General features: G+C 38.4%; 1 protein-coding gene across 1 annotated transcript in view; it reads left to right on the top strand.

Moving 5' to 3' along the window:
- Usp9y (ubiquitin specific peptidase 9, Y chromosome) overlaps nucleotides 1-26,781 on the top strand; it is a 160,822-nt gene that overhangs the window by 71,843 nt on the left and 62,198 nt on the right. The window contains exons 17-23 of the mRNA NM_148943.2: nucleotides 2,583-2,670; nucleotides 3,406-3,748; nucleotides 4,529-4,624; nucleotides 6,542-6,756; nucleotides 19,672-19,912; nucleotides 20,732-20,884; nucleotides 23,159-23,279. Of these exons, the coding sequence (NP_683745.2) occupies nucleotides 2,583-2,670; nucleotides 3,406-3,748; nucleotides 4,529-4,624; nucleotides 6,542-6,756; nucleotides 19,672-19,912; nucleotides 20,732-20,884; nucleotides 23,159-23,279 (1,257 nt within the window). The remainder of the gene's footprint in view (nucleotides 1-2,582; nucleotides 2,671-3,405; nucleotides 3,749-4,528; nucleotides 4,625-6,541; nucleotides 6,757-19,671; nucleotides 19,913-20,731; nucleotides 20,885-23,158; nucleotides 23,280-26,781) is intronic.

Raw genomic sequence — 26,781 nt, 5'->3', positions numbered from 1 at the left:
AAGTTCTGAGTCAATTGACTCAACAGTCAAGACAACATATGCTTTCTAGCCTTGTGGTTTATTTTATATGGGTGAAACTTTACCCATATTTTTTTATTCTCTATAACTTTGAACCTCCTTGAATGATAATCCTAAGATGATTTCTTCCCAAAAATGTAGCCTGTTTGAAATTTTTTTCCTGTTGTGTAATTTCATTTCTAATGTCTTTGTCAGCAACTTTAGGTCCAGTTTTCAAGATAATGTGGCAAAAGTTGGAGTCACTTAAATCCTCTCACCCCTATATTCTGATTCATAACTTATTTATATTTCTGGTTTACCTCTCCTTATTCCAAAAATGTCCACAGCTTCATTTTTCTATTCTTAATATTATTTCCATAAAACAGGTATTCATATTGGAATTGTCCAGATTGAAATTTTTATTATTTAACAGCTCTGAATCTTGGAAGTTATTTTAAACATTATCATTATGACTTTTATATTTATAGGTTAATAATATATACCTAAATTGTAAATAAAGTAATACTTGTTAAAACAAAGAGAATATAAAAATAGTATTTTTCTTTATTTCATGAATGTACATTTGTGTCAGATATATTATTCATACTTTAGTTTTAACTTTCTCAAATGTACTATAGTATGGTATAATAATATTTTATGTTTTCATATAATTTAAAATTACTGAAGTAAAACAGTTTATTATTTTTATCCTAGTGGGTACTTTAGATTTTTATAGGAATTTTTTGATTGAGAGATGAAGGGTTTGGTTGTTTGGATTGTATTTGATTGCATTTTTGAGACAAGTTCTCACTGTATGTAGCTTTGACTAGCTTAGAGCTTGATACAAAGACCAGGATGGACTTGAAATCACAGAGAACAGCCTGCCTCTGTTTCCTGAGTGCTCAGATTAAAGACCTGTCACCATGCTCACTTTTTAAAAATTTTTCTTTATGCTACTTCTTTTAACAAACACTAGAGGGAATAGTATGTATGTCAGTTGTTAATAAAGGAAATCTGAAGCATTAATTTTGTAAAGGATTTCAGACTGTCCTACTTTGAGTTATTAATACCTATGTTTGTAATCATAAGAGAAATGTCTTTTTAAGATATTTTTGATCAATACTCAAAGGCTGGTGGGAGAAATAATTATAATATCATAAAATTTAATCTCATTTTACCACTCTGTAATTTTACTGAGCTAGAGAAGTAATTCCACCATTTTACACTAAAATATTTTCTATATGTTGAAAGGCTATAGCATATCAAAATTAAATGTGGTGGGAAATATTATACTCAAAAGGAAAGGAGAGTTAAACAACATAATTATTTTTATGACATTTAGCAAACTAGGCAGATTAAGGTTCATACCTTTATTCTCAGCACTGTTGACTGATCTCTGGTAGTTCAAAGCCAGCCTGGTCTATACATATTGAATTCCTTGCTAGCAGTAACTACACAGAAAAACCTTCCTGGATGGATGGATGGATGGATGGATGGATGGATGGATGGATGGATGGATGGATGGATGGATGGATGGATGGATGGATGGATGGATGGATGGATGGATGGATGGGATTTTTTAATTGGATATTTTATTTATTTACATTTCAAGTATTATCCCCTCTCCTGGTTTCCCCTCTGTAAACCCCCTATCCCATCCCCATTCCTTCTTACCCTGCATCTGTGACAGTGTTACCCCATCACCCACCCACTCCTCCCACCTCACTGGCCCTAGCATTCCTCTACACTGGAGCATCAAGCCTTCACAAGGCCAGTATAGCCTCCCCTCCTTTTTTTTTTTTTTTTTTTTGGTTTTTTGAGACAGGGTTTTTCTGTGTAGCCCTTGCTGTCCTAGAACTCCTCCCACTGATGCCAGATAAGACCCCTTCCGTTCCTTTGGTCCTTCCCCTAACTACTCTATTGGGGTGCCTGTACTCCATCAGATGATTGGCTGCAAACATCTGCCTCTTTATTTGTGAGGCTCTGGCAGGGCTTTCAGGACACAGCTGAATCAGGCGTCTGTCAGCAAGCTCTTCTTGGCATCCACAATAATGTCTGGGTCTGGGTCTGGGTTTGGTGATTGTAGATGGATGGATCACCAGGTGGGACAGTCTCTGGATGGCCTTTCCTTCAGTCTCTTCTCTACTCTTTGTCCCTATATTTCTGTTAGACAGGGACAATTCTGGGTTAAAATTTTAGAGATGGGTGGGTGGCCCCATCCCTCAACCAGGGGGCCATGCCTAACCTTTGTATATGATCTCCACAGGTTCTCCCTTCCCTTTGTTGGGTATTTCATCTAATGTCATCTCCATTGGGTCCTGGGAGTGTCTTGCTTTCCTGGCATCTGGGACTTTCTGGTGGCTACCCCCAGTTCCCCATCCCTCATTGATACACATCTCTGTTCAATTTCCTGACCAGATTATATATGGCACATTACATTTTGACTGTGCTCAAAATGTTTCCTTTTTTGTAGATAAATATCCAATGAACTATTACATGATTACCTAATAATTAGTTATTACTGCAATTATTTTTGCTAAGTTCAGCAGTGGATGCATGTAATTCACAGTATTTTTAATATGCAGATCATGAAGATTATGACCCACAAACTGTAAGACTAGGAAGTAGATACAGTCATGTTCAAGAAGTCCAAGAACGGCTTAATTTCCTCAGGTTTGTTTTGATCAATAGTGCTGATTTCTTTAATGCACAGATAATGAAGTGTCTACTGGCTAGCATAGCAAGATACTCTCCAAGACAGTCATTTCCAGAAGTTTCTATATCATTTTGCCATACATAATAGAGTCCTGTGAAAACTCTGTTATTCTCATCTTTTTGTTACTTTTTGAGTATTATTTTTGTTTTTCTTAGGGCTTCTTACTAAACATGGCTTTCACACACTCTGGCTAGCTAGCAATTCCCAGAATCTGTCTGTTTTCTTCCATTAATACCATTACAGGCATACATTATTACATCTAACCTTTATTTGGATCCTAATGACCTAGACAAAGACCCTGGAGTATACATACTTCAACTTTACCTACTGAACCATCTCCCCAACACCAATTATTTAGTTGGTATCTAAATAATAACTTGTTTCAAAAGCTGTACATTTTGAATATATGCAAAACTCTTTATGACTCATGTAGATAGATAAAGTTTTTGGCATTTTTTGGTTGCCTAATATACTCATTAAATAAATGAAAAAATAAGATGTAAGTTCAGCTAGGTTATTTTTAGAGAATAAATATTCATTGAGATACAATAAAATAAAAGAGATAAATGTGTTGGGTATGTCTTTAGGTTACATTAAAATGAAATACCTAAATGTGTTGATGTATCAAAATAATTTATTGGTGAGAATAAACATTTTGAATCTAATTAGTTGTTTGGGTTTTTTTTTTCAAGATTCTTACTGAAGGATGGTCAACTCTGGCTCTGTGTTTCCCAGGCAAAACAAATATGGAACTGTTTAGCAGAGAATGCCGTTTACTTTAGTGATCGAGAAGCCTGTTTTATGTGGTATTCCAAATTAATGGGAGATGAACCTGACTTACATCCTGATATTAATAAGGAGTTTTTCGAAAGTAATGTGCTTCAGCTTGATCCTTCTCTATTAACTGAAAATGGGATGAAATGTTTTGAAAGATTTTTCAAAACTGTTAATTGTCGAGAAGGGAAACTAATGATAAAAAGAAAAATCTATATGATGGATGATTTGGACTTAATAGGATTAGACTACCTTTGGAAGGTAAGTAAAAAAGTACAAATATGTAATGGCAAAAGTATCTGAGGTAGTTAAAACTTGATTTTTCTTCACCATATTTATGCAGATTTGATGTATATCCTAGAAGTCATAAGCTTATATTTTTGCTGTTTTCTGTCTGACACTGATCTTTCTTTAGCATTCACTTTAGATTTACCCTTTGCAGATTTTGTGGGTGTCAGCTGTTGTCCCCTGAATGTATTTTACCTGTTGTCCTTCATGAAAGTTCTCTCATTTTATATAAGATTTTAATATGTATTTTAATACATTTTTACTACCAAAATTAATGACATAAAAAGTGACTGTTAGTAGAAAGTGTGAAGAGTAAAAAAAAATTACAAGTTGTTTTACTTGTGATGAATATTGAATATCTGAAAAGTAAATTTTTGATGCTATGTAATGCTGATTTTGCAATTTTGATAATATAATTTGTTAAGGTCTTTTAGACAATATTGTAACTTATGTTTCTTTAGAGATTTTTTAACTTCTCTTTAGAGATTTTAGATATAGTCATACTTTTGATGCTAATTTATTGACTTAAGTGTATATTTTAAATTTTCTTCTGACTACGAACAATCTACAAATAAAGGCAAATAATAAGAAGGGTAATAAGTGAGGGAAGAAAATCTGCTTTTCTTTCCTCACTTTCCTGCCTTTACTATATTTTCGTTTTGGTTTTCTTAGTAATTGAAAAGAACATTTTAGTTTAGGTGGAAAATTAAAATATATCTTTAAAAGTGTTTATTTTGTTATTCTTAAAATCAGGTTGTGATTCAGAGTAATGATGATATTTCAAGCAGAGCAATAGATCTTCTTAAAGAGATATACACAAGCCTTGGTCCCAAATTGCAAGCTAATCAGGTAAGGGTCAAGTACTGAGAAACTCCAATGTTAGGTTAAAATAATATTGTTAGTATCATTTCATCTTAGCCTTTAATTTAATTAGAAAAAAAATTTAATTAAATATTTGTCATTTTTAGAAATAAGATAAATATTTCCACCATTTTTCTTGCTTATTTTGTTTTGAGGGATTGTTTTGGTGAGACAGAGTCACATATTATAACTCACACTGGTCCGGGAATTCATTATGTTGCTACATCTCACATAATTCAAGGCACTCTTTACTCAGCCAGGGATTACAAGCCAGGGATGCCATAACCTTTTCTTTTATTTAACTTTATTATTTTGTGCTTGTTTCTATGTAAGTATATGCATATGCTTGCATGTGCTTCAGTGCAAGTGTGGAGGTCAGAAATTATTCTATTTCTTCATACAGGGTCCCAAGTATTAAACACAGATCACAGTTCTTAACAGCAACACCTTTACCTACCCTCTTCATAGATTCTTGGAGTTGTTTTGAATGGAATTACTATTATACATAGCTCTACCCAAAATATTACTTGATTTGACATTTGACTTAAAGATCCTTTTCTACTTCTGAGACTTGGGACTCTCTTTATAGACCTGAGTGTCTTAAAACTTAATAATGTAAACCATACTAGCCTAGAATGCAAAAGGTCTGCCTCTGCCTCCTAAATGTTGAAATAAAGGCTCAGGGCTTTCTAATTAATTATTTTATTTATTTACATTTCAAATGTTGTCCCCTTTTATGGGCCACCCTTCATGACCCCCCCACCTTATATCCTTTCCCCTAAAAGGGTGCACCCCCATCCACTCCTGCCTCACTCCTCTTAACATTCACCTTCTCTGAAGCATCAAGCCTTCACCAAACCAAAGGCCTCCCCTCACATTGATCAGATAAGGCCATCCTCTGCAACATATGCAGCTGGAGCCATGGGTCCCTCCATGTTTACTCTTTGGTTGGTGGTTTAGTCCCTGTGAGCTCTGAGGGGTCCAGTTAACTGTTACTGTTGTTCTTCCTATGGGGTTGCAATCCTCTTCAGCTCTTTCAGTCCTTCCTCTTAACTCTTCCATGGGGCTCTCCGTGCTCATTCCAATAGCTGTGAACATCTACATCTGTCTCAGTCAGCTGCTGATAGAGACTCAGATGACAGCCATATAAGGCTACTGACTACAAGCACAACGTGGCATCAGTAGTAGTGTTGGGTTATAGTATCTGCAGATGGAATGGATTGCACAGTGGGACAATCTCTGGATGGCTTTTCTTTCAGTCTCTGCTTCACTTTTTTGTCCCTACATTTCCTTTAGACAGGACCAATTCTTGGTCAAAATTTTTGAGATGGGCAGTAGCCTTATCTCTTAAGTGGGGCTCATGTCTATCTACTGAAGATTAAATATTTTCAAAAAAGAATATTGAAGAGTTAGTGCTTGGTTTCATGTTATGAATATTTTATTAGAAAACTTGTATTTTAATGGGTGGATCACAGGGCTCCCAATGGAGGAGCTAGAGAAAGACCCCAAGGAGCTAAAGGGATCTGCAACCCTATAGGTGGAACAACATTATGAACTAACCAGTACCCCGGAGCTCTTGACTCTAGCTGCATATGTATCAAAAGATGGCCTAGTCGGCCATCACTGGAAAGAGAGGCCCATAGGACACGCAAACTTTGTATGCCCCAGTACAGGGGAACGCCAGGGCCAAAAAGGGGGAGTGGGTGGGTATGGGGGACTTTTGGTATAGCATTGGAAATGTAAATGAGCTAAATACCTAATAAAAAATGGAAAAAAAGAAAACTTGTATTTATTCTTCATAATTATAGTTGATAATTGCTTTTAACTTAAATTTTTCAGAGTTTTTGTTATATTTGATAATTTTATAAGCAATCATTGAATTGTTTTTTGAAATAATATTTGCAGGTAGTAATTCATGAAGACTTTATTCAATCTTGCTTTGATCGCTTGAAAGCCTCATATGATACATTGTGTGTTTTGGATAGTGAAAAAGACAATATTTTTAGCTGTGCAAGACAAGAAGCCATCCGAATGGTTCGCATATTAACGGTCTTAAGGGAATACATAAGTGAATATGACAGTGATTATCATGAGGAAAGGATGATTCTACCTATGTCAAGGTTTGTGAAAATGGATCTTAACTTGCAATTATTTCCTAGAGTTATTTAGCAAACTGTGAGTACTATTTACACTTTAATGCATTTTACCCTGTTTTTAAAAGTGGGAGCTTTGTAATGCAATTATTTTATTTTTATTTGTAGTCTGGTGAAGCACTCATTTGTTACTTGGAATTTTTTTATTTTGATTTTGTTGCATTTTTCCAAATTTTTGTCACCTGTTGAGTGTGGCACTGATCTCTTCTGTAGTTCATTCCTCACCCTTCACCCATTTGTTTTTGATATATGGCTTCCTTCACTGGTCTTAATCTCTGCAGTGTAGTTAAGTCAGGCTGAGAACTTAAGATCTTTTTGTTTCAGTTTCCATGTGAAGTGAATACAATTGTGTGACCTTCATTTGCAATATAGATTCTCTTGTCAAAACCTGTTCTCCTTTTTTAATCCTTTTACTAAAAATAGATTAATTTCTTACATAATATATTCTGGTTATGGTTTCCTCTGCCTCTACACTTCCTAATTCCCCACCTCCCTGCCCATTAGAATCTACTCTCTTTCTGTCTCTCATTAAAAAGCAAACAGGCTTCTAAGGGATAATAATACAATACAATATGATAAAACAAAAACTAACATTCAAAATTGAACAAAGTAGAAGGAAAAAGAGCCCAAGACATAAGAAATAGAATAGATACACAGTAAACTTGAAATCTGATACGATGATAGCTCCAACAGTTCTTTTTCTATTCAGGATTGTCTTAACTATCCTGGGCATTTATGTTTCCATATGAAGCTGAGAATAATTCTTTCAAGATCTGTGAAGAATGATTTTGGAATTTTGATCAAGACTGCATTTAATCTGTTAGCTAGCTTTTGGTAGTATAGTAGCTATGCCTGGTTGTCAACTTGATTATATTTGGAATGAACTACAATCCAGAATTGGAATGCTCACCAGTGACCCTAATCTGGAGGCTGGGAGATAGAAGTTTCTGATCCCGATCTTGATATGGAGATCTTGAGGCATTAGTAGCTATGGAGCACACCTTTTATCTGGGTTACACCTTCTGCTGGAGACCATGTAAGGACATTGGAAGAAGGGAGTTCGCTCTCGCTCCTTTGCCTGCTTGCCATCCATGTGGGACTGAGCAACTGCTAGATCCTTGGACTTCCATTCACAGCTACTACTGAACCATTGTTGAGAATTGGACTGCAGACTGTAAGTCATCAATAAATTCCTTTACTATATAGAGACTATTCATAAGTTCTGTGACTATAGAGAACCCTGATTAATACAGAAGTTGGTACCAGGAGTGGTTCTAGAGGAGCAGAAGTATAAGGATGAGTCTTTTAAAATACTGGAATTGACTTGTTGATTCACCAGTACTTTCAACTACTGAAACCTCACCAGATTCTCTCCCTCCTAGGAGCTCAGAGAACTTTGAAGACCCATAGTTGAAACTATATTTCAAACTTAAAGAAGCTAATCCCTTGATTTTCTTGATGAATTGGGTGATTCGGTGTACAAAGCTTTCCACAAGATGGGGGAAAAATCGTAAAATGATTTTACTGGCTGGCTGCTCTTAGCATCTGGGGAAAAATGATGAATGAAAGGAGGGAGTTATGTGATAAAATCAAAAGGCTCCAGACACAATTAAACAATCTAAAAGTTGCTAAGTGTGTCCTTGAAGAGAATCTTCTCTCCTGCAGCCATAGAGCTCAAGTTGCAGAAAATCAAACTGAAACCCTCATTGTAAGGTTGGCTGAACTACAGCGAAAATTTAAGTCTCAGCCTCAGAGTGTGTCCACAGTTAAAGTAAGGGCACTAATTGGCAAAGAATGGGATCCTATAACTTGGGATGGGGATGTGTGGGAAGACCATGTTGAAGCTGAGAATTTTGAATCTTCATATTCTCAAGGGTTCGCCCCACCTGAGGAAGTAGTACTCTCAGCCCCACCCCTTGAAATAATGCCTTCCCCACATGAGGAAATTAATTCTGCAGAGTCTGATAAACCAGCAGTGACTTTCTCTGAAGAAAATGCCAGACAAGATAATACTGATGTTTCTCAAGGCCCACCAATATTTTCTTTTAGACCTGTAACCAGATTCAAAGCAAAACAGGCTCCTAGAGGGGAAGTAGAAAGTATAGTCCATGAGGAAATTTGCTACACTAAGGAGCTTAGTGAGTTTGCTAATTCATTCAAGCAGAAACCTGGCAAATATGTGTGGAAATGGATTTTAAGAGTGTGGGATAAGGATGGAAGAAACATAAAACTAGAGCAGGCTTAGTTTATTGGCATGGGCCCTCTGAGTGGGGAATACTAGCTTTAATATAGAAGCTTGCACAGTTAAAAAGAGGTGTCAAAAGTTTGTTTGAATGGTTGACTGAAGTGTTTATCAAAAGATGGCCTACTGGAAATGACTTGGAGATGCCTGATATTCTGTGGCTTCGTGTTGATGAAGGGATTTTAAGACTTAGGGAAATTGCAATGCTAGAATGGATATGTTGTGTAAAACCTAATCTTCCACAATGGGAAGGTCCAGAAGATATGGCTTTACCAGCTCTATAAGACACAAACTGGTGAGAGGGGCACCAGCACCTTTGAAAGCTTTTGTTCTTTCCTTTTTTCTTGTACCAGACCTTAGCATTGGAGATGCTGCTGCTCAATTAAATGAATTAAATTCAATGGTTTAATTGGATTCCGAGGTAACAAGGGCCAGGTAGTAGGATTAAATCACCAGAGACAAGGTGATCCTAGTTATTATAATGGACAGTGTAGACAAAACAATGTTTATAATAACATACCCAGTAATAGTCAGCACAGGAGAGGTGAAATTTATAATGGCATGACTCACTTGCACCTTTGGTACTGGCTAATCAATCATGGTGTTTCCAGGAACGAAATACATAGGAAGCCTACTGCATATCTGTTTGATCTGTATAAGCAAAAAAATTCTCAAACAAATGAAAGGCTACATTAGATCATGGTAAACGGCAATCTCAGCCAGTGAATCAATTTCCAGATATGAGCCAGTTTGCAGATCCGGAAACCCCTTGAATGCAGGGGTGGCCAGGTTCCCCTGAGGAAGGATCTTAATAAGACACCTAAAAGTTTTGCTGTTACCCTTTCTCCAGTTCTTCCCCAGAGGGACCTACAGCCTTTTACAAGGGTAACTGTACACTGGGGGAAAGGAAATGATCAGACTTTCCGGGGTCTATTAGATACTGGTTCTGAGTTGACACTGATCCCAGGAGATCCCAAGGAACATTGCAGCCCTCCAGTAAAAGTAGGGGCTTATGGAGGGCAGGTGATTAATAGAGTTTTGACTAATGTCCGACTCACAGTAGGTCCAGTAGTTCCCCAAACACATCCTGTGGTCATTTCCCCAGTTCCAAAATGTATAATTGGGTTAGATATACTCAGAAATTGGCAGAATTCTCATATTGGTTCCCTGAACTATAGAGTGAGGGCTGGTATGGTTGGAAAGGCTAAATGGAAGCCTTTAGAGTTGCCTCTGCCAAAGAAAATAGTGAATCAAATACAGTATCATATTCCTGGAGGAATTGCAGAAATTACTGCCACTATCTAGGACTTGAAAGATGCAGGGGTGGTGGTTACCACCACATTTCCCTTTAACTCTCCTATCTGGCCAGTGCAGAAAACAGAGGGATCATGGAGAATGACAGTTGATTATTGAAAACTAAATCAGGTAGTAACTCCAATTGCAGCTGCTGTACCAGATGTAGTTTCATTACTTGAGCAAATTAACACATCTCCTTGTACCTGGTATGCTGCTATTGATCTGGCAAATGCCTTCTTCTCAATACCTGTCCATAAGGACCACCATAAGCAATTTTCTTTCAGTTGGCAAGGCCAACAGTATACTTTCACAGTTTTGTCTCAAGGATATATTAATTCTCCTGCCTTGTGTCATAATTTAGTTAGAAGGGATCTTGATTGTTTGGCTCTTCCACAAAATATCACATACAAATGTATGTACTATATTGATGGCATTATGCTGATTGGACCAAGTGAGCAGGAAGTAGCAACCACTTTGGACTCATTGGTAACACATATGCATATCAGAGGATGGGAAATAAATCCAACCAAAATTCAAGGACCATACCTCAGTGAAATTCTTAGGAGTCCAGTGGTGTGGGGCATGCAGAGATATTCCTTCTAAGGTGAAAGATAAGTTATTGTACCTGGCCCCTCTTACAACCAAGAAAGAAGCACAACGTTTAGTGGGTCTATTTGGATTCTGGAGACAGCACATCCCTCACTTGGGTGTGTTACTTAGGCCTATTTACCAAGTGACTCGGAAAGCTGCTAGCTTTGTGTGGGGCCTGGAACAGGAGAAGGCCCTTCAACAGGTCCAGGCTGCTGTGCAGGCTGCTCTACCACTTGGACCATATGGCCCAGCAGACCCGATAGTACTTGAGGTGTCTGTGACTGATAGAGATGCTGTTTGGAGCCTCTGGCAGGTGAATCACAGAAGAGACCTTTTGGGATTTTGGAGCAAAGCTCTATCATCATCTGCAGACAACTATTCTCCCTTTGAAAAACAGCTCTTGGCCTGCTATTGAGTCTTAGTTGAAACTGAATGTTTGACAATAGGAAAACAAGTTACTATGCGACCTGAACTACCCATCATGAGCTGTGTACTATCAGACCCTCCAAGTCATAAAGTGGGACTCGCACAGCAGCAGTCTGTTATCAAATGGAAGTGGTATTTATGTGATTGGGCCAGAGCAGGTCCTGAAGGCATTAGCAAGTTAAGTTGTCCAAATGCCTATGGTTTAACAATGCCATCTGCTGCCAAGCATGTGCCTATAACTTCATAGGGTGTTCCCTGTGAATGACTGACCGAAGAGGAGAAGACTAGGGCCGGGTTTACTGATGGCTCTGCACATTATACAGGCACCACCCAGAAGTGGACAGCTGCAGCATTACAACCCCTTTCTGGGATAACCCTGAAAGACACAGGGGAAGGGAAATCTTCACAGTGGGCAGAACTTCGGGCAGTACACATGGTATTACAGTTTGTTTGTAAGAAGAAATGGCCAGATGTATGATTATTCACTGACTCATGGGCTGTAGCCAATGGATTGGCTGGATGGTCAGGCACTTGGAAAGATCGCAATTGGAAAATTGGTGAGAAAGTCATCTGGGGAAGAAGTATGTGGATAGATCTCTCCAAATGGGCAATGGATGTGAAGATATTTGTGTCCCATGTAAATGCTCACCAAAAGGTGACTTCAGCCGAGGAGGAGTTCAATAATCAAGTGGATAAGATGAACCGTTCTGTGGACAGTCAGCCTCTCTCCCCAGCCATCCCAGTCATTGGTCAATGGGCACATGAACAAAGTGGCCATGGTGGTTGAGATGGAGTTTATGCTTGAGCTCAGCAACACGGACTTCCACTCACCAAGGCTGACCTGGCTACAGCTGCTGCTGAATGCCATGTCTCCCAACAGCAGAAACCAACACTGAGCCCCAGATATGGCACCATTCCTCAAGGTGACCAGCCAGCAACCTGGTGGCAGGTTGACTACATTGGACCACTTCCTTCGTGGAAAGGACAGCGTTTTGTTCTTACTTAGAGTAAATACTTATTCTGGTTATGTAGTTGCCTTTCCTGCATGTAATGCCTCTATCCACGGACTGACAGAATGCCTTTTCTATCATCATGGTATTCCACACAGTATTGCTTCTGACCAAGGAACTCATTTCACAGCCAGAGAAGTGTGACAGTGGGCCCACGATCATGGAATTCACTGGTCTTACCACGTTCCCCATCATCCTGAAGCAGCTGGTCTGATAGAAAGATGGAATGGCCTTTTGAAGACACAGTTACAGCACCAATTAGGTGGTAACAGCATGGAAGGCTGGGGCAGAGTTCTTCAGAAGGCAGTATATGCTTTGAATCAACATTTGATATATGGTACAGTTTCCCCCATAGCTAGGATCATGGCTCCAGGAATCAAGGGATCGAAAAGGGAATAGTTCCACTCACTATCACTCCTAGTGACCCTCTAGGAAAATTTTTGCTTCCTGTCCCCATATCTCTAGGTTCTGTTGGACTAGAAGTTTTGGCTCCAGATGGGGGAGTGCTCCTACCAAGAGCTACAACAAACATTCCATTGAACTGGAAGCTCAGACTTCCCCCTGGTCATTTTGGTTTCTGTTGCCCTTAAGCCAACAGGCTAAAAAAGGAATAACAGTGTTAGGAGGGGTGATAGAACCAGATTACCATGGGGAAATTGGATTACTTCTTCACAATGGAGGTAAGCAAGATGATGTCTGGAATGTAGGTGATCCCTTAGGGTGTCTCAGTACTGCGATGTCCTGTGAATAAAGTCAATGGGAAACTACAACAGCCTAATCCAAGCAGGATGACAAAGGAAGCAGACCCATCAGGAATGAAGGTATGGGTCAATCCTCCAGGAAAAGAACCAAGACCTGCTGAGGTGCTTGTTGAAGGTGAAGGAAATACAGAATGGGTAGTAGAGTAGGAAGGTAGTTATAAATACCAATTAAGGCCACATCACCAGTTGCAGAAATGAGGATTATAAGGTAATATAAATGCTCCTGTCTTATTTTGTTAATGAATACATTTGTCTTTCTTCCAATTTCTTTAACATCAATTTGTATTTAAGTTGAGACACTAAAAGGGTGTTCCCAAGGGACATGGCCCCATTGTAAATTTACAAATTCATTTGTAATTGTATGAGGGATAGTTATATCATGCTAGGCATATTTACAACCTTGTTATTGTTTTATTTGGACATGAGATATTATTTGTGTCAAGTTGACAAGGGGTGGATTGTAGTGGCTGTTCCTGGTTGTCAACTTGACTATATTTGGAATGAACTACAATCCAGAATTGGAAGGCTCACTAGTGACCCTAATCTGGAGGCTGGGATAGAAGTTTCTGATCTGGATCTTGATATGGAGATCTTGAGGCATAGTAGCTATGGATTCCAGAAGATTAAGACAGGCAGATCTCCAAATTCAAGGTCATCTGGGATTAAAGGTGTGGTGAGACACACCTTTAATCTGGGTTATACCTTCTGCTGGAGACCATATAAGGACATTGGCTCTCGCTCCTTTGCCTTCTTGCCATGTGGGACTGAGTAACTGCTAGATTCTTCCATTCACAACTACTACTGAACCATTATTAAGAATTGGACTGCAGACTGTAAGTCATTAATAAATTCCTTTACTATATAGAGACTATCCATAAATTCTGTGACTAGAGAACCCTGACTAATACAGGTAGGATGGCCATTTTCACAGTGTTAACTCTTTTTTGTAAATTGGATATTTATTTCATTTACATTTCCAATGCTATCCCAAAAGTTCCTCACACGCTCCCCCACCCACTTCCCTACCCACCCACTCCCACTTCTTGGCCCTGGCATTCCCCTGTACTGAGGCATAAAAAGTTTGCACGACCAATGGGCCTCTCTTTCCACTGATGGCCGACTATACCATCTTCTGATTCATATGCAGCTAGAGACACGAGCTCCAGGGGGGTATTGGTTAGTTCATATTGTTGTTCAACCTATAGGATTGCAGATCCCTTCAGCTCCTTGGGTTCTTTCTTTAGCTCCTCCATTGGGGGCCCTGTGATCCATCCAATAGCTGACTTGAGCATCCACTTCTGTGTTTGACAAGCCCCGCATAGTCTCACAAGAGACAGCCATATCTGGGTCCTTTCAGCAAAATCTTGCTAGTGTATGCAATGGTGTCAGCGTTTGGAAGCTGATCATGGGATGGATCCCTGGATATGGCAGTCTCTAGATGGTCCATCCTTTCATCACAGCTCCAAATTTTGTCTCTGTAACTCCTTCCATGGGTGTTTTGTTCCCAATTCTAAGAAGCGGCAATGTCCACACTTTGGTCTTCGTTCTTCTTGAATTTCATGCATTTGGCAAGTTGTATCTTATATCTTGGGTCTCCTAAGTTTCTGGGCTAATATCCACTTATCAGTGAGTACATATTGTGTGAGTTCCTTTGTGATTGGGTTACCTCACTCAGGATGATGCCCTCCAGGTCCATCCATTTGCCTAGGAATTTCATAAATTCATTCTTTTTAATAGCTGAGTAGTACTCCATTGTGTAGATGTACCACATTTTCTGTATCCATTCCTCTGTTGAGGGGCATCTGGGTTCTTTCCAGCTTCTGGCTATTATGAATAAGGCTGCTATGAACATAGTGGAGCATGTATCCTTCTTACCGGTTGGGGCATCTTCTGGATATATGCCCAGGAGAGGTGTTGCTGCATCCTCCAGTAGTACTATGTCCAATGTTCTGAGGAACCGCCAGACTGATTTCCAGAGTGGTTGTACAAGCTTGCAATCCCACCAACAATGGAGGAGTGTTCCCCTTTCTCCACATCCTCACCAGGATCTGCTGTCACATAAATTTTTGATCTTAGCCATTCTGACTGGTGTGAGGTGGAATCTCAGGGTTGTTTTGATTTGCATTTCCCTGATGATTAAGGATGCTGAACATTTTTACAGGTGCTTCTCAGCCATTCGGTATTCCTAAGGTGAGAATTCTTTGTTTAGCCTTGAGCCCCATTTTTTAATGGGGTTATTTGGTTTTCTCACCTTCTTGACTTCTTTATATATATTGGATATTAGTCCCCTATCTGATTTAGTATAGGGAAAGATCCTTTCCCAATCTGTTGGTGGCCTTTATGCATAAATTCCGTGACTCTAGAGAACCCTTACTAATACAGGTAGGATGGCCATTTTCACAATATTACTCTTAAGACTGATTAGCATGGAAGTTATTTCCATCATTTGATATTTTCTCCAATTTCTTTCTTCAATGTATGTATCATACAAGACTTTCAAATGATTGGCTCAGAGTTACCCCAAGATATGTTATGTTACTCACAGCTATTGTCAAAGATGTGGCAAATTAATTTCACAGAGCTGAGGGAGAGGGGAAAATTGCAGTTTAACCAACCTGCTTTCTTGGTAATGTAGTTTGGGGAGAATCCCAAGGAGTAGATAATGAAGATGGGTTCTGGGATAAAGCAATAAATGGGGGAAAGGTTAGGATAAAAAATATCTCTAATCCACTGTAAATGGGGAAAGGGGCAGATCTGAGGCTGTAATAAGTGTTCTGTTGCAGGCAGAGGGATTAGATTTGGGGGATTGATTGAATTTGGAGGAGCAGAGTAAAGAAACCTTCAGTTATTCTACCTTCTTCCTTGAATTGAGTCTGAAGGTCTAATCTTTTTTTCATGGGTTTATTTTATTTATTTGAATTCCAAATTTTGAACCCCTTCCCAGTCTTCCCCTCTAGAAACCCCCCATGCCATTCCTCCTTTCCCTGCCTCTAAGAGCGTGATCCCCCAACAACCCACTAACTTGTACCTAACCCCTCTAGCATTCCCCTACTCTGGGGCATAAAGCCTTCACAGGACTCAGGACCTCCCCTCACTTTGATACCAGAAAAGGCCATCTTCAGTTACATATGCAGCTAGAGCTGTGAATCCCTCCATGTGTACTCTTTAGTTGGTGGTTTTAGTCCTGGGAACTCTGAGGCATCTAGTTAACTGATACTGTTGCTGTTCTTACTGGGTTGCAATCACCTTCAGCTCCTTCAGTTCTTCCTCTAACTCTTCCATTGGGCTCAGCAGCTGTCTCAGTCGGCTGCTGGTAGAGTGTCTTATAGGACCACTACTACGCTCCTGTATACAAGCAGTTCTTGGCATCAGCAACAGTGTCAGGGTTTGGTGCCTACTGATGGTATGGATCCCAAAGTGGGCAATCTCTGGATGGCCATTCTGTGCTCCATTCTTTTTCCCTGCATTTTCTTTAGACAGGAACAATTTTGGGTTAAAAATGTTGAGATGGGTGAGTTGTCTCATCCCTTATTTGGGGGTCATGCCTATCTAGTGATGGAAGTCTCTTTAGGTCCTATATCTCTTCTGTTGGGTATCCAGCTAATGTCAACTCCACTCGGTCCTAGGAACCTCTTGCTTCCCTGGTGTCTGGAATTTTCTAGTGGTTCCCTCCATTCTCCACCCCATACTACATATTTCTGTTCATTCTCTTGGCAACTTCTCTACTGTCTCTTCCCATGCCTGATCCTGCCCCCTCGTTTTTCTCTCCCCCTTCCAGATTCCTCCCTCACTCTACCTTGTTGTTATTTTGTTCCCCCTTCTACATAGGACTGATCATCCACACATCGGTCCCACACATTGGTCTTCCTTCTTTTTAAGCTTCATATGGTCTGTGAGTTGTATCATGGATATTCTGAACTTAGGGGCTGATATCCATTTAAAAGTAGAAGCCATGTGTGTACATTTGGATCTGGGTTACATCACTCAAGATGATATTTTCTATTTCCATCCATTTGCCTGAAAGCTTCATTAAGACATCATTTTTAATAGCTAAGTAGTAGTATTCCATTTCAGTAATTTATCCCATTTTCTGTATCTATTATTCCTTTGCGGGACATCATCTTTGTTTCCAGCTTCTGGTTATTATGAAATAAGGCTGCTATGAAGATAGTGGAGCAGGTGTCCTGGTTATATGTTGGAGCATCTTTTGAGTATATGCCCAGGAGTAGTATAGCTGGGTTCTGAGGAACCTTCAGACTGATTTCTAGAGTGGTTGTACCAGCTTGCAGTCCCACCAGCAATGGAGGAGTGTTCCTCTTTCTCCACATCCTTGCTAGCATCTGCTGTGCCCTGAGTTTTTGATCTTAGCCATTCTGACTTTTGTGAGGTAGAATCTCAGGGTCATTTTTATTTGCATTTCCCTGATGATTGAGGATATTGAACATTTCTTTAGGTGTTTATCAGCCATTAGGTATTCGTCAGTTGAGAGTTCTTTATTTAGCTCTGCACCCCATTTTTAATAGGGTTATTTGGTTCACTGGAGTTTAACTTCTTATGTTCTTTCTATTTTAGGCCTCTATCAGATGTAGTGTTTTCCCAATCTATGGGTTGCTGTTTTGTCCTATTGACAGAGTCCTTTGCCTTACAGAAACTTTGTAATTTTATGGGGCAAATGTTGGTCTTAGGGCCTGAACCATTGGTGTCCTGTTCAGGAAAGTTTTCCCTGTGCCTATGTGTTTGAGGCTCTTCTCCCACTTTGTTTTCTTTTAGATTCAATGTATCAGGTTTTATATGGACGTCCTTGATCCACTTGAACTTGAGCTTTGCACAAGGAGATAAAAATGAATCAATTTGCAGTTTTCTCTAAGATAGGTCATTCTGTATGTAAAACAAATTTTTATATTTTGTGTGGTGGAGCTGGAGAGATGGCTTAGTGTTTAAGAACACTGACTGCTCTTACAGAGGTCCAGAGTTCAGTGCCCAGCCACCACATGGTGGCTCACAACCATATTTAATGAGATCCGATGCCTTCTCTGGTGTGTCTAAAGACAGCTACATTGTACTTATGTACATAAATAATTCCTTTAAAATATATGTGTTGTACGTACATTTTTATATGTGTGTGTGTGTGGTATATGTATATATGTATGTGTATAAAACAGTACACTTTCTAACACTTATGCAACTTATATTTTTGCAAAAGTATGTTTTAAATTGAGGTTTATCTTCTTTCAAAACTAGTGTTAGTGTAGGTTTTAGAGTGATGACTCAGTGGTTAAAATCACTTGTTGTGCCTGTGATTCCCTTCATCATTCATTATATACCAGATCAGGTTGACTTGAAATAATGTAAAAGGAAATATTTTTCTCATTTCTAACCTTCCCCAAAATCATAGTTAAATGATTATATCCAGATTGATGTAGGCCATAGAATCAATCAATCAATCCCTCCTTCCCTCCCTCCCTCCCAACCCACCCCTCCCTCCCTCCCAATCCATCCCTCCCTCCCTCCTTCCCTCCCTCCCTCTCTCTCTCTCTCTTTTTCTCTCTCTCTCTCTCATGTGATGTGTGTGCTTACTAGCTTAAGAAAATTCTCTTCGTATTTTTTTGAGAGTATCATGAGCAAATAATAAATTTCAGCTACGACTTTTGTATTAGTCATGTTTCTCTGTAGATTTTCATCTTTTAGGTGTTAATTCAGTGTACTACCATAATTTATTTTTCAGAATTAAGCCATTCTTTTTTTAATCTGCATTATTTTTTATTTACTTTTTTATTAGATATTTTCTTTATTTACATTTCAAATGTTATCCCTGTCCCTACATTCCCCACAATGAAACCTATATATGATGATACTGTTTTATACATTTCAGAGACTATGTATTCCACTTCTAAGTATTTTATGGAGGATTTCTGCTTTTGTATTCATGATAAATACAATTTAATTTTCATTTTGTTCTTATGTGTTATGTTTGTCATGATCATGTTATTTTTGTGCCATGGGTTGTAAGCATTTGTTTTCCAATTTTCTATAAGAAATTATGAAAATTGTATATTCTTTAAGGAAAAGTTCACTGATGAGTCATCTAAGCTTACAAATGTCCTTTATAGAATTTTTTATAATGTGTGCTCATTTTTTAACAAAAATATAACTATTATAATTTTCAAAAAAAAATCACTTTGTTGCTTGCTGTTCAATTCTCAGCTCAGTAACTGTAACTCTACTCCAAGAGAATCTGAAACCCCTCTTTTTCATGCTGCCAAAGCACCCATGTACATTAAAAATTAAATCTCCTGCCCCAAAATCACAAATATTCTTAGTAAATTAAGCTTTTTGATTTTTGTGGTTATACTGCTTTATCATAAGTAGGAAACATTTGTTCTTAGCTAATGGAAGTAAAGTAGCATTATTACTTTGTAATTCAAGAGTCATAATATTTTAAGTTAACTACTGTATTTTAAATAACAAGTTCATATAATTGTGTCCTTTATAATTGGTTGAATATTACTGGGCTTTTTTTTTGAGTTTTATAATTCAGTGTTTTTTTTTCTTCCAGAGCATTTCGTGGAAAACACTTGTCTTTTACAGTACGATTTCCAAACCAGGGCAAAGAGGTTGAGGATTTGGACATATTGTCTCATACAAACGCTACCATTGGTTCTGTGCGACGCTGCATTCTCAATCGTATGAATGTCAATGTAGCCCATACAAAAATTGAACTGTTTATAGGTGGAGAGTTAGTAGCGTCTGAAGATGACAGAAAGCTAGTTGAACAGTTAAATTTGAAAGATAAATCAGTAAGTAAATATAATATTCAGACATTCTCCCAAACTTGTGTTTCCTTTATTAGTCAAGTTTCTTGAACATTATTTATTATGTACATGTTTTGTTTGATAGCTGGATTATAACTAACAAGGAAGATGTGTAGTGATGCATATTTTAATTCCAGTACTTAGTATCTGCCTACTTTATATACCACGTTACAGGCCTCCCAGACTCTGTAGAGTAAGACTGTTTCTTAAAAAAATTTATTAAATATAAAATTAGATATCACAGGATTTTAAATAAAGAAAATCTGTATTCTCCCTGTTACATCCAAGAGTAAGATATAGGAAAATTATTTCATGCTTACTGATTTTCTTTTTACAGTCTCCCAAATATTACACTTATAAATATTTATATACAATTTGAATTGTATTATATCTAACTAATGTAAAAATAAAATAAGCATATTTGTATAGATTCTTTGAAGATGGTAAACTGATGATGGATGACTTTAGGATCTATGGAATTAATATCCAACAGAAAGTTATGCATACATTGTACATAAGTGGATTTTTATAAATGGTTATATTACACTAATTTTTTCCCATTTTTTATTAGGTATTTAGCTCATTTACATTTCCAATGCTATACCAAAAGTCCCCCATACCCACCCACCCCCACTCCCCTACCCACCCACTCCCCCTTTTTGGCCCTGGCGTTCCCCTGTACTGGGGCATACACTAATTTTTAAAGGTGCTTCTAAAAACAAACTTGAGAATAGCCTTTTGATATCCTTTGGTTCTTTGTTTTCTAAACATCTTTCATATTTACTTCATCATTATCATTTTCAGCTAATTACTGCTAAATTTATACAAATAAATTCCAACATGCCTTCAAGTCCTGATAGCTCATCTGATTCGTCAGCTGGACCTCCTGGAAACCATAGTCATAATAACTACAGAGATGTTTCCAATCCAGAAATGGAAAAGTGTTTACCTGGGGTGGTGAGTAATTACTGTCTACAAGGGATTACCTTTTCATTTAGAAATATGAGGAGATAATGTAGAATGTTTCTATTTCGAAGTTTAAATTTTTACCTATAGATAAAAACACCAAATAATTGAAGTTAGTAACTTTTAAGTGGATTCTGGAAATGGTACAATTTATAAGTTATAAAAATTAATGATTATAACCTGCATTCATAAGAATCCATATGTACACATGGTATATCAAAAGAAATGATTCCTACCTTTAAGTTAATTGGCCCTTTTATCCTTTTAAAAGACAAATATTTCTGTAATTTTTCTAACAACTTGAGTTTGGATTCTTATTACAAATGTAAATTTTACGTCTAAGTTAGTGTCTTAGTTATGTCTCTCTTTCCATGGTTGTAACACCTATAACCAAAGCAACTTACAAAAAAATGGAGAAAGTTTATTTGTGACCTACAGCTCAGAGGTTTAAAGTCTGTGACCATTGTAGTGGTAAGCATGGCGCTGCTGCACACATCTTTTGAGACCCAGCCACAAAGCACAAAGAGCTAACAGTGGCATACATCTTAACTAAATACAACACCTCTTAATTTTTCCAAACAGTTCCACTAACTGAAAAACAAGTATTCAAGTCAGCGAGCCTATAAGAGATATTCTCATTTAAACCACTATAAATGTGATTTGCTCTTCTCATTTGAGTGGCATATGAAATTGTAATTCACTAAATAATAGATGATACACAAAAATTACTCTAATTGAGAAAACATTAAATGATATATTTGTATTGTAAAGAGTCAGTAGATTCCAGGTAAGCATTGCAACACAATTGTTTGTTTATATTGTTTTGTTTTTACTGGTTCTTATTTATTTACATTTCAGATGTTATCCCCCTTATCAGTTTTCCCTCCACAGACCCATCCCCCTCCCCCCTGCTTCTATGAGGGTGCTCCCCCACCCACTCCATCCTCCTAGCCATGGCATTCATGGCATTGAGCCTTCTCAAAACCAAGGGTCTCTCCTCCCTTTGATGCCTGATAAGGCCATCCTCTGCTACATATGCAACTGGAGCTGTGAGTCGCTCCATGAGTACTCTTTGGTTGGTGGTTTAGTCCTGGGAGCTCTGGGGGTGGGGGGGTCCTGGTTGTTTCATATTGTAGTTCTTAGTATGGGGTTGCAATCTCCTTCAGCTCCTTCACTCCTTTCCCTAACTCCTCTGTTGGGATTCCCTGTGCTCAGTCAGATGGTTGGCTTCCAGCATCTGCATCTGTATTGGTCAGTCTCTGGCAGAGCCTCTCAGGAAACATCCATATCAGGCCAGTAAGCACTACTTGGCATCAGCAATAGTGTCTGGGTTTCATATCTGCAGATGGGATGGATCCCTGGATGGGGCAGTCTCTTGATGGCCTTTCTTTAAGTCTCTGCTCCACTCTGTCCTTCCATTTCCTTTAGACAGAAACAATTCTGGATTAATGTTTTTGAGATGGGTAGGTACAGCACATGTTGTTAATTCCTTCATTGTGGAGAAAAAAAAATAGCTTCTTTTGAATTTGAGGTCAGACTAGTCAAGATAGCAAGCATTGGACTAACAAAGGCTACCTTTTTTTTTTTAAAGAAATGGATAAAGAAAACTGAAAAGATTAAGGAGATAATTCAATTAAAAAATTATTTCCTCCAAGAGAGTATCACTGGGGGAGGAAGCTACTCTTAAGACCAGCATTAGATGGCCAACAGAAAACAAACTCCATATCATCTTTGAAGGTTCCTTGTCTTATAATGTCCTCTCAGGGCTTTTTCTTTCTCTGTTTCTAGGAGTTTGTTCCCTGTTTATTGGGATTTTTTTTAGTTTTAAGTTTTTATCTTCATTTTTTTTAACCCTGTGGGTCCTTTATTTTATTGCTTCTGGTTTTGTATGCTCATTGGATTTCTGAGGATGTGAATGGGAAGGTCTCTGTATTCTTTTCTTGTGCCTTCCCTTGGGCTCTTTTTGTTCTGTTCATTTTGTTTTGTCTTGTCAGTATATTTTTATTTCATTACATTTTGTTAGTATCTTAGATCTGAATTAAGGAAGTTTGGGAAGAGCTGGGATAATAGAGGGGAAATGTAGTAAGGATATGTTGTGTGAAAAAATGTATTTAAAAGTTTTAGAAAGGGAGATCATTTAAAAAAATAAGAAATGGGTGCAAAGATAAGTTTTAAGGTCATTTTTTGGTTAAATTTTTGTTAAAAAAAAAAACTATCCAGTGTTTAATTTAACCAACTATAAGTTTTATTTGTTCCATTTTATAGATAATGTCACTGCAGCCCAGATACATATCTTTCCTTTGGCAAGTTGCAGACTTAGGTAGCATGTTGACTGTGCCAACTCTTAGAGATGGAGCAAGAATACTTATGAAACTTATGCCACCAGGTAAATAAAATAAATGGTCTATCCAGTCATGTTGCATACTATCAAATAAGAATGTTGGCAAATCTAATTTGTACTGTATGAAGTGTTTTCTCCTGTCTTTCCTTGTAATTGCTCATGAATATTTTCCCTGGTTAGAAAAATAATTGGGTACACTGTCCTTTTTTTAGGAGCTTTGAAAAAACTTATATTACAGTTTAGGAAGTCAGGACTGTTCAAAGACCTGAAATGAAGGAAATTCTTTGTCCTTATTTATTATTAACTTCCATTATTATTTCCAAAAAAAGAAAAAAAAACACTTTCAGCTTTTAATCATTCATCTGAATTCCCCCTTTATTAATGTGTGAAGTTTGATGTGTGATGTTCCTCTTACAAATGTGTGCGCTCTTACTTGCGGAATAGTTATTCAGAATTGAGATACCACCTTGGTAGACTTTCCTTTGATGAGTATGAAGTATCCTTCCCCACCTCTTTTGATTAGTTTTGATTGAAAATGTATTATATTTTGTGGCCTGGTTGGTTGATATTGTTGTTCTTCATATGGGATTACAAACCCATTCAGTTCCTTCAGTCCTTCCCCTAACTACTCCATTGGGGTCTCCGTGGACTGATGTCCAATGGTTGACTATGAGCATCCATATCTGTATTGGTCAGGCACTGGCAGAGCCTCTCAGGACACAACAATATCAGGTTCCTCTCAGTAAGCACTTCTTGGCATGAGCAATAGTGTCTGGGTTTGGTGTCTGCAGATAGGTTGGATCCCTAGGTTTGGCAGTCTCTGGATAAACTTTCATTCAGTCTCTGCTCCACTTTTTGTCCCTGTATTTCCTTTAGACAGGAGCAATTCTGGGATAATATGTTTGAGATGGATAAAAAGCCCTATCCTGTATGCATTTCTTTTATCTGTTTAATTTTACTTTCCTGAGTTTAAGGAATTTACTCATTTCCTCTTTAAAGTTCTCTATCATCTTCATAAGATTAAATTAAATTCAGGGTCATTTCTTGGGATTCAGGTTTGTAAGGATATCCAAGGCTTCCTGTAGAACAGTAGCTGTGTTCTGATAGTGTGCCATATTGTCCTAGTTTTCGTTGATTGTGTTATTATCCTTTATCCATCTGGTTGTGTGTAATGTTTGCAGGCCTAGTAGTCTCTGATAGGAGCAAGCCTCTGGAGCTTCAGGTAGAGCTTGTTGTCCTTGGTGGTAATAGGCTTTCTGTTAGGCCCTGATGATTTCAGGCTGCTCATTATCCTGGGTGGGGAGCAGGCCTCCAGAAATACAGTTAGAGCACCCTCACGTATACCTTTTTGCCCTGGACAACTTCAGGTCTCCAGAGAATTAGGGGAAGTTGTAGCTTGCAATGTAATACAGAGTGGGCAGGTCAGAGCTATTGCCACTGAGTTTACCCAGAGAGGTTGGCAGGCAGGGATTTGAGGAAAGGGTCTCACCTGGTGGTCTCTGGCTCCAGGTGCTTGGGGTTGTAGTTAGAGTTGTAGACTAGAAAATGGAGCCCAGAGGGGATAGGGCAGAGGATGAATATTGAGGAGCTCACCTGGTTGTCTCTGGCAGCAGCAGACCTCCAGGAACACCCAGCAAACAGAGCAGTGCAGAACAGGCAGGGAGGTCACTGCTACTGGGTTTGCCCAGAGAGCCCATCAGGCAGAAAATTTGGGGGTTTCACCTAGTGGTCATTGATTGCTCTGTTTGGTGTTTTGTGTGCCTTTTTCACCTCCATAATAATCTTATTTAGGTTGGGGATTTTTTTATGATTTTCTTAAAAATACTTGTGTGACTCCTCCATTGTTGGAGGAATTGCAAGCTTGTACAACCACTCTGGAAATCAGTCTGGCAGTGCCTCAGAAAATTGGACATAGTACTACCGGAGGATCCAGCAACATCTCTCCTGGGCATATATCCAGAAGATGTCCCAACCGGTAAGAAGGATACATGCTCCACTATGTTCATAGCAGCCTTATTTATAATAGCCAGAAGCTGGAAAGAACCCAGATGCCCCTCAACAGAGGAATGGATACAGAAAATGTACATTTACACAATGGAGTACTACTCAGCTATTAAAAAGAATGAATTTATGAAATTCCTAGGCAAATGGATGGACCTGGAGGGCATCATCCTGAGTGAGGTAACCCAATCACAAAGAAACTCACACAATATGTACTCACTGATAAGTGGATATTAGCCCAGAAACTTAGGAGACCCAAGATATAAGATACAATTTGCTAAATGCATGAAACTCAAGAAGAACGAAGACCAAAGTGTGGACACTTTGCCTCTTCTTAGAGTTGGGAACAAAACACCCATGGAAGGAGTTACTGAGACAAAATTTGGAGCTGTGACGAAAAGATGGACCATCTAGAGACTGCCATATCCAGGGATCCATCCCATGATCAGCTTCCAAATGCTGACACCATTGCATACACTAGCAAGATTTTGCTGATAGGACCCAGATATAGCTGTCTCTTGTGAGACTAGACCGGGGCCTAGCAAACACAGAAGTGGATGCTCACAGTCAGCTAGTGGATGGACCACAGGGCCCCCAATGGAGGAGCTAAAGAAAGTACCCAAGGAGCTAAAGGGAACTGCAGCCCTATACTTGGAACAACATTATGAACTAACCAGTACCCCGGAGCTCGTGTCTCTAGCTGTATATGTATCAAAAGATGGCCTAGTAGGCCATCACTGGAAAGAGAGGTCCATTGGACTTGCAAACTTTATATGCCCAGTACAGGGGAATGCCAGGGCCAAAAAGGGGGAGTGGGTGGGTAGGGGGGTGGGGGTTGGGTAGGGGGGACTTTTGGAATAGCATTGGAAATGTAAATGAGGAAAATACCTAATTAAAAAAAAGAAAAAAAAATACTTGTGTGTCTTTGACCTGGATTTCTTCTTTTTCTCTACCTCTTCTTTGTAAAGATCTGTAGTCTTTTATGGTTTGTTAGATTTCCTGAGTGTTTTGCTCTTAGATTAGTGTATATCTGACATAATTTATTTTAACTAAGGTCTTCATTCAACCTTGTTTTCAAGACCCAGAGTCTTCGCTTTCATGTCATATAACAAGGTAATGAATTTTATCTCTGAGGTTTTTGTTTGATATCTTGTGTTTTTCATTTCAGGTTTTCTTTTAAAATGCTTTGCTTGTCTTCACTGATTGTTTCTTTCTTAAAGTGTATTCATATCTTGAATTGTTTTCTTTAGCCATTCATCTCTGTGTTTTCATCATCATTTCTTATGTATTTATTCATAAGGCCTTTAAAAGAAATGAATTGTGTTCATAGTTACTACTTTGAATTTCTTATTTTATGCCCCTAACTTTAATTTTTTTTTCAAGGTTTCTGAATTCTGGATGCCTTGGTTGTTTATGTTTATGTTCTTCACTGAGATCTAAGCATCTGGAGTTAAGATTGTCTCTTGATATAGATATCTAGTTATTTATTTCATATTTAAATTTTTGGTTGTTGATGTCTACTCTGGATCCTAAGCAAATGTGGTGG

This window comes from Mus musculus, chromosome Y (assembly GCF_000001635.26).
Source record: "Mus musculus strain C57BL/6J chromosome Y, GRCm38.p6 C57BL/6J".
Lineage (NCBI taxonomy): Eukaryota > Metazoa > Chordata > Mammalia > Rodentia > Muridae > Mus > Mus musculus.
This window is presented reverse-complemented; position numbering and strand designations above follow the sequence as displayed.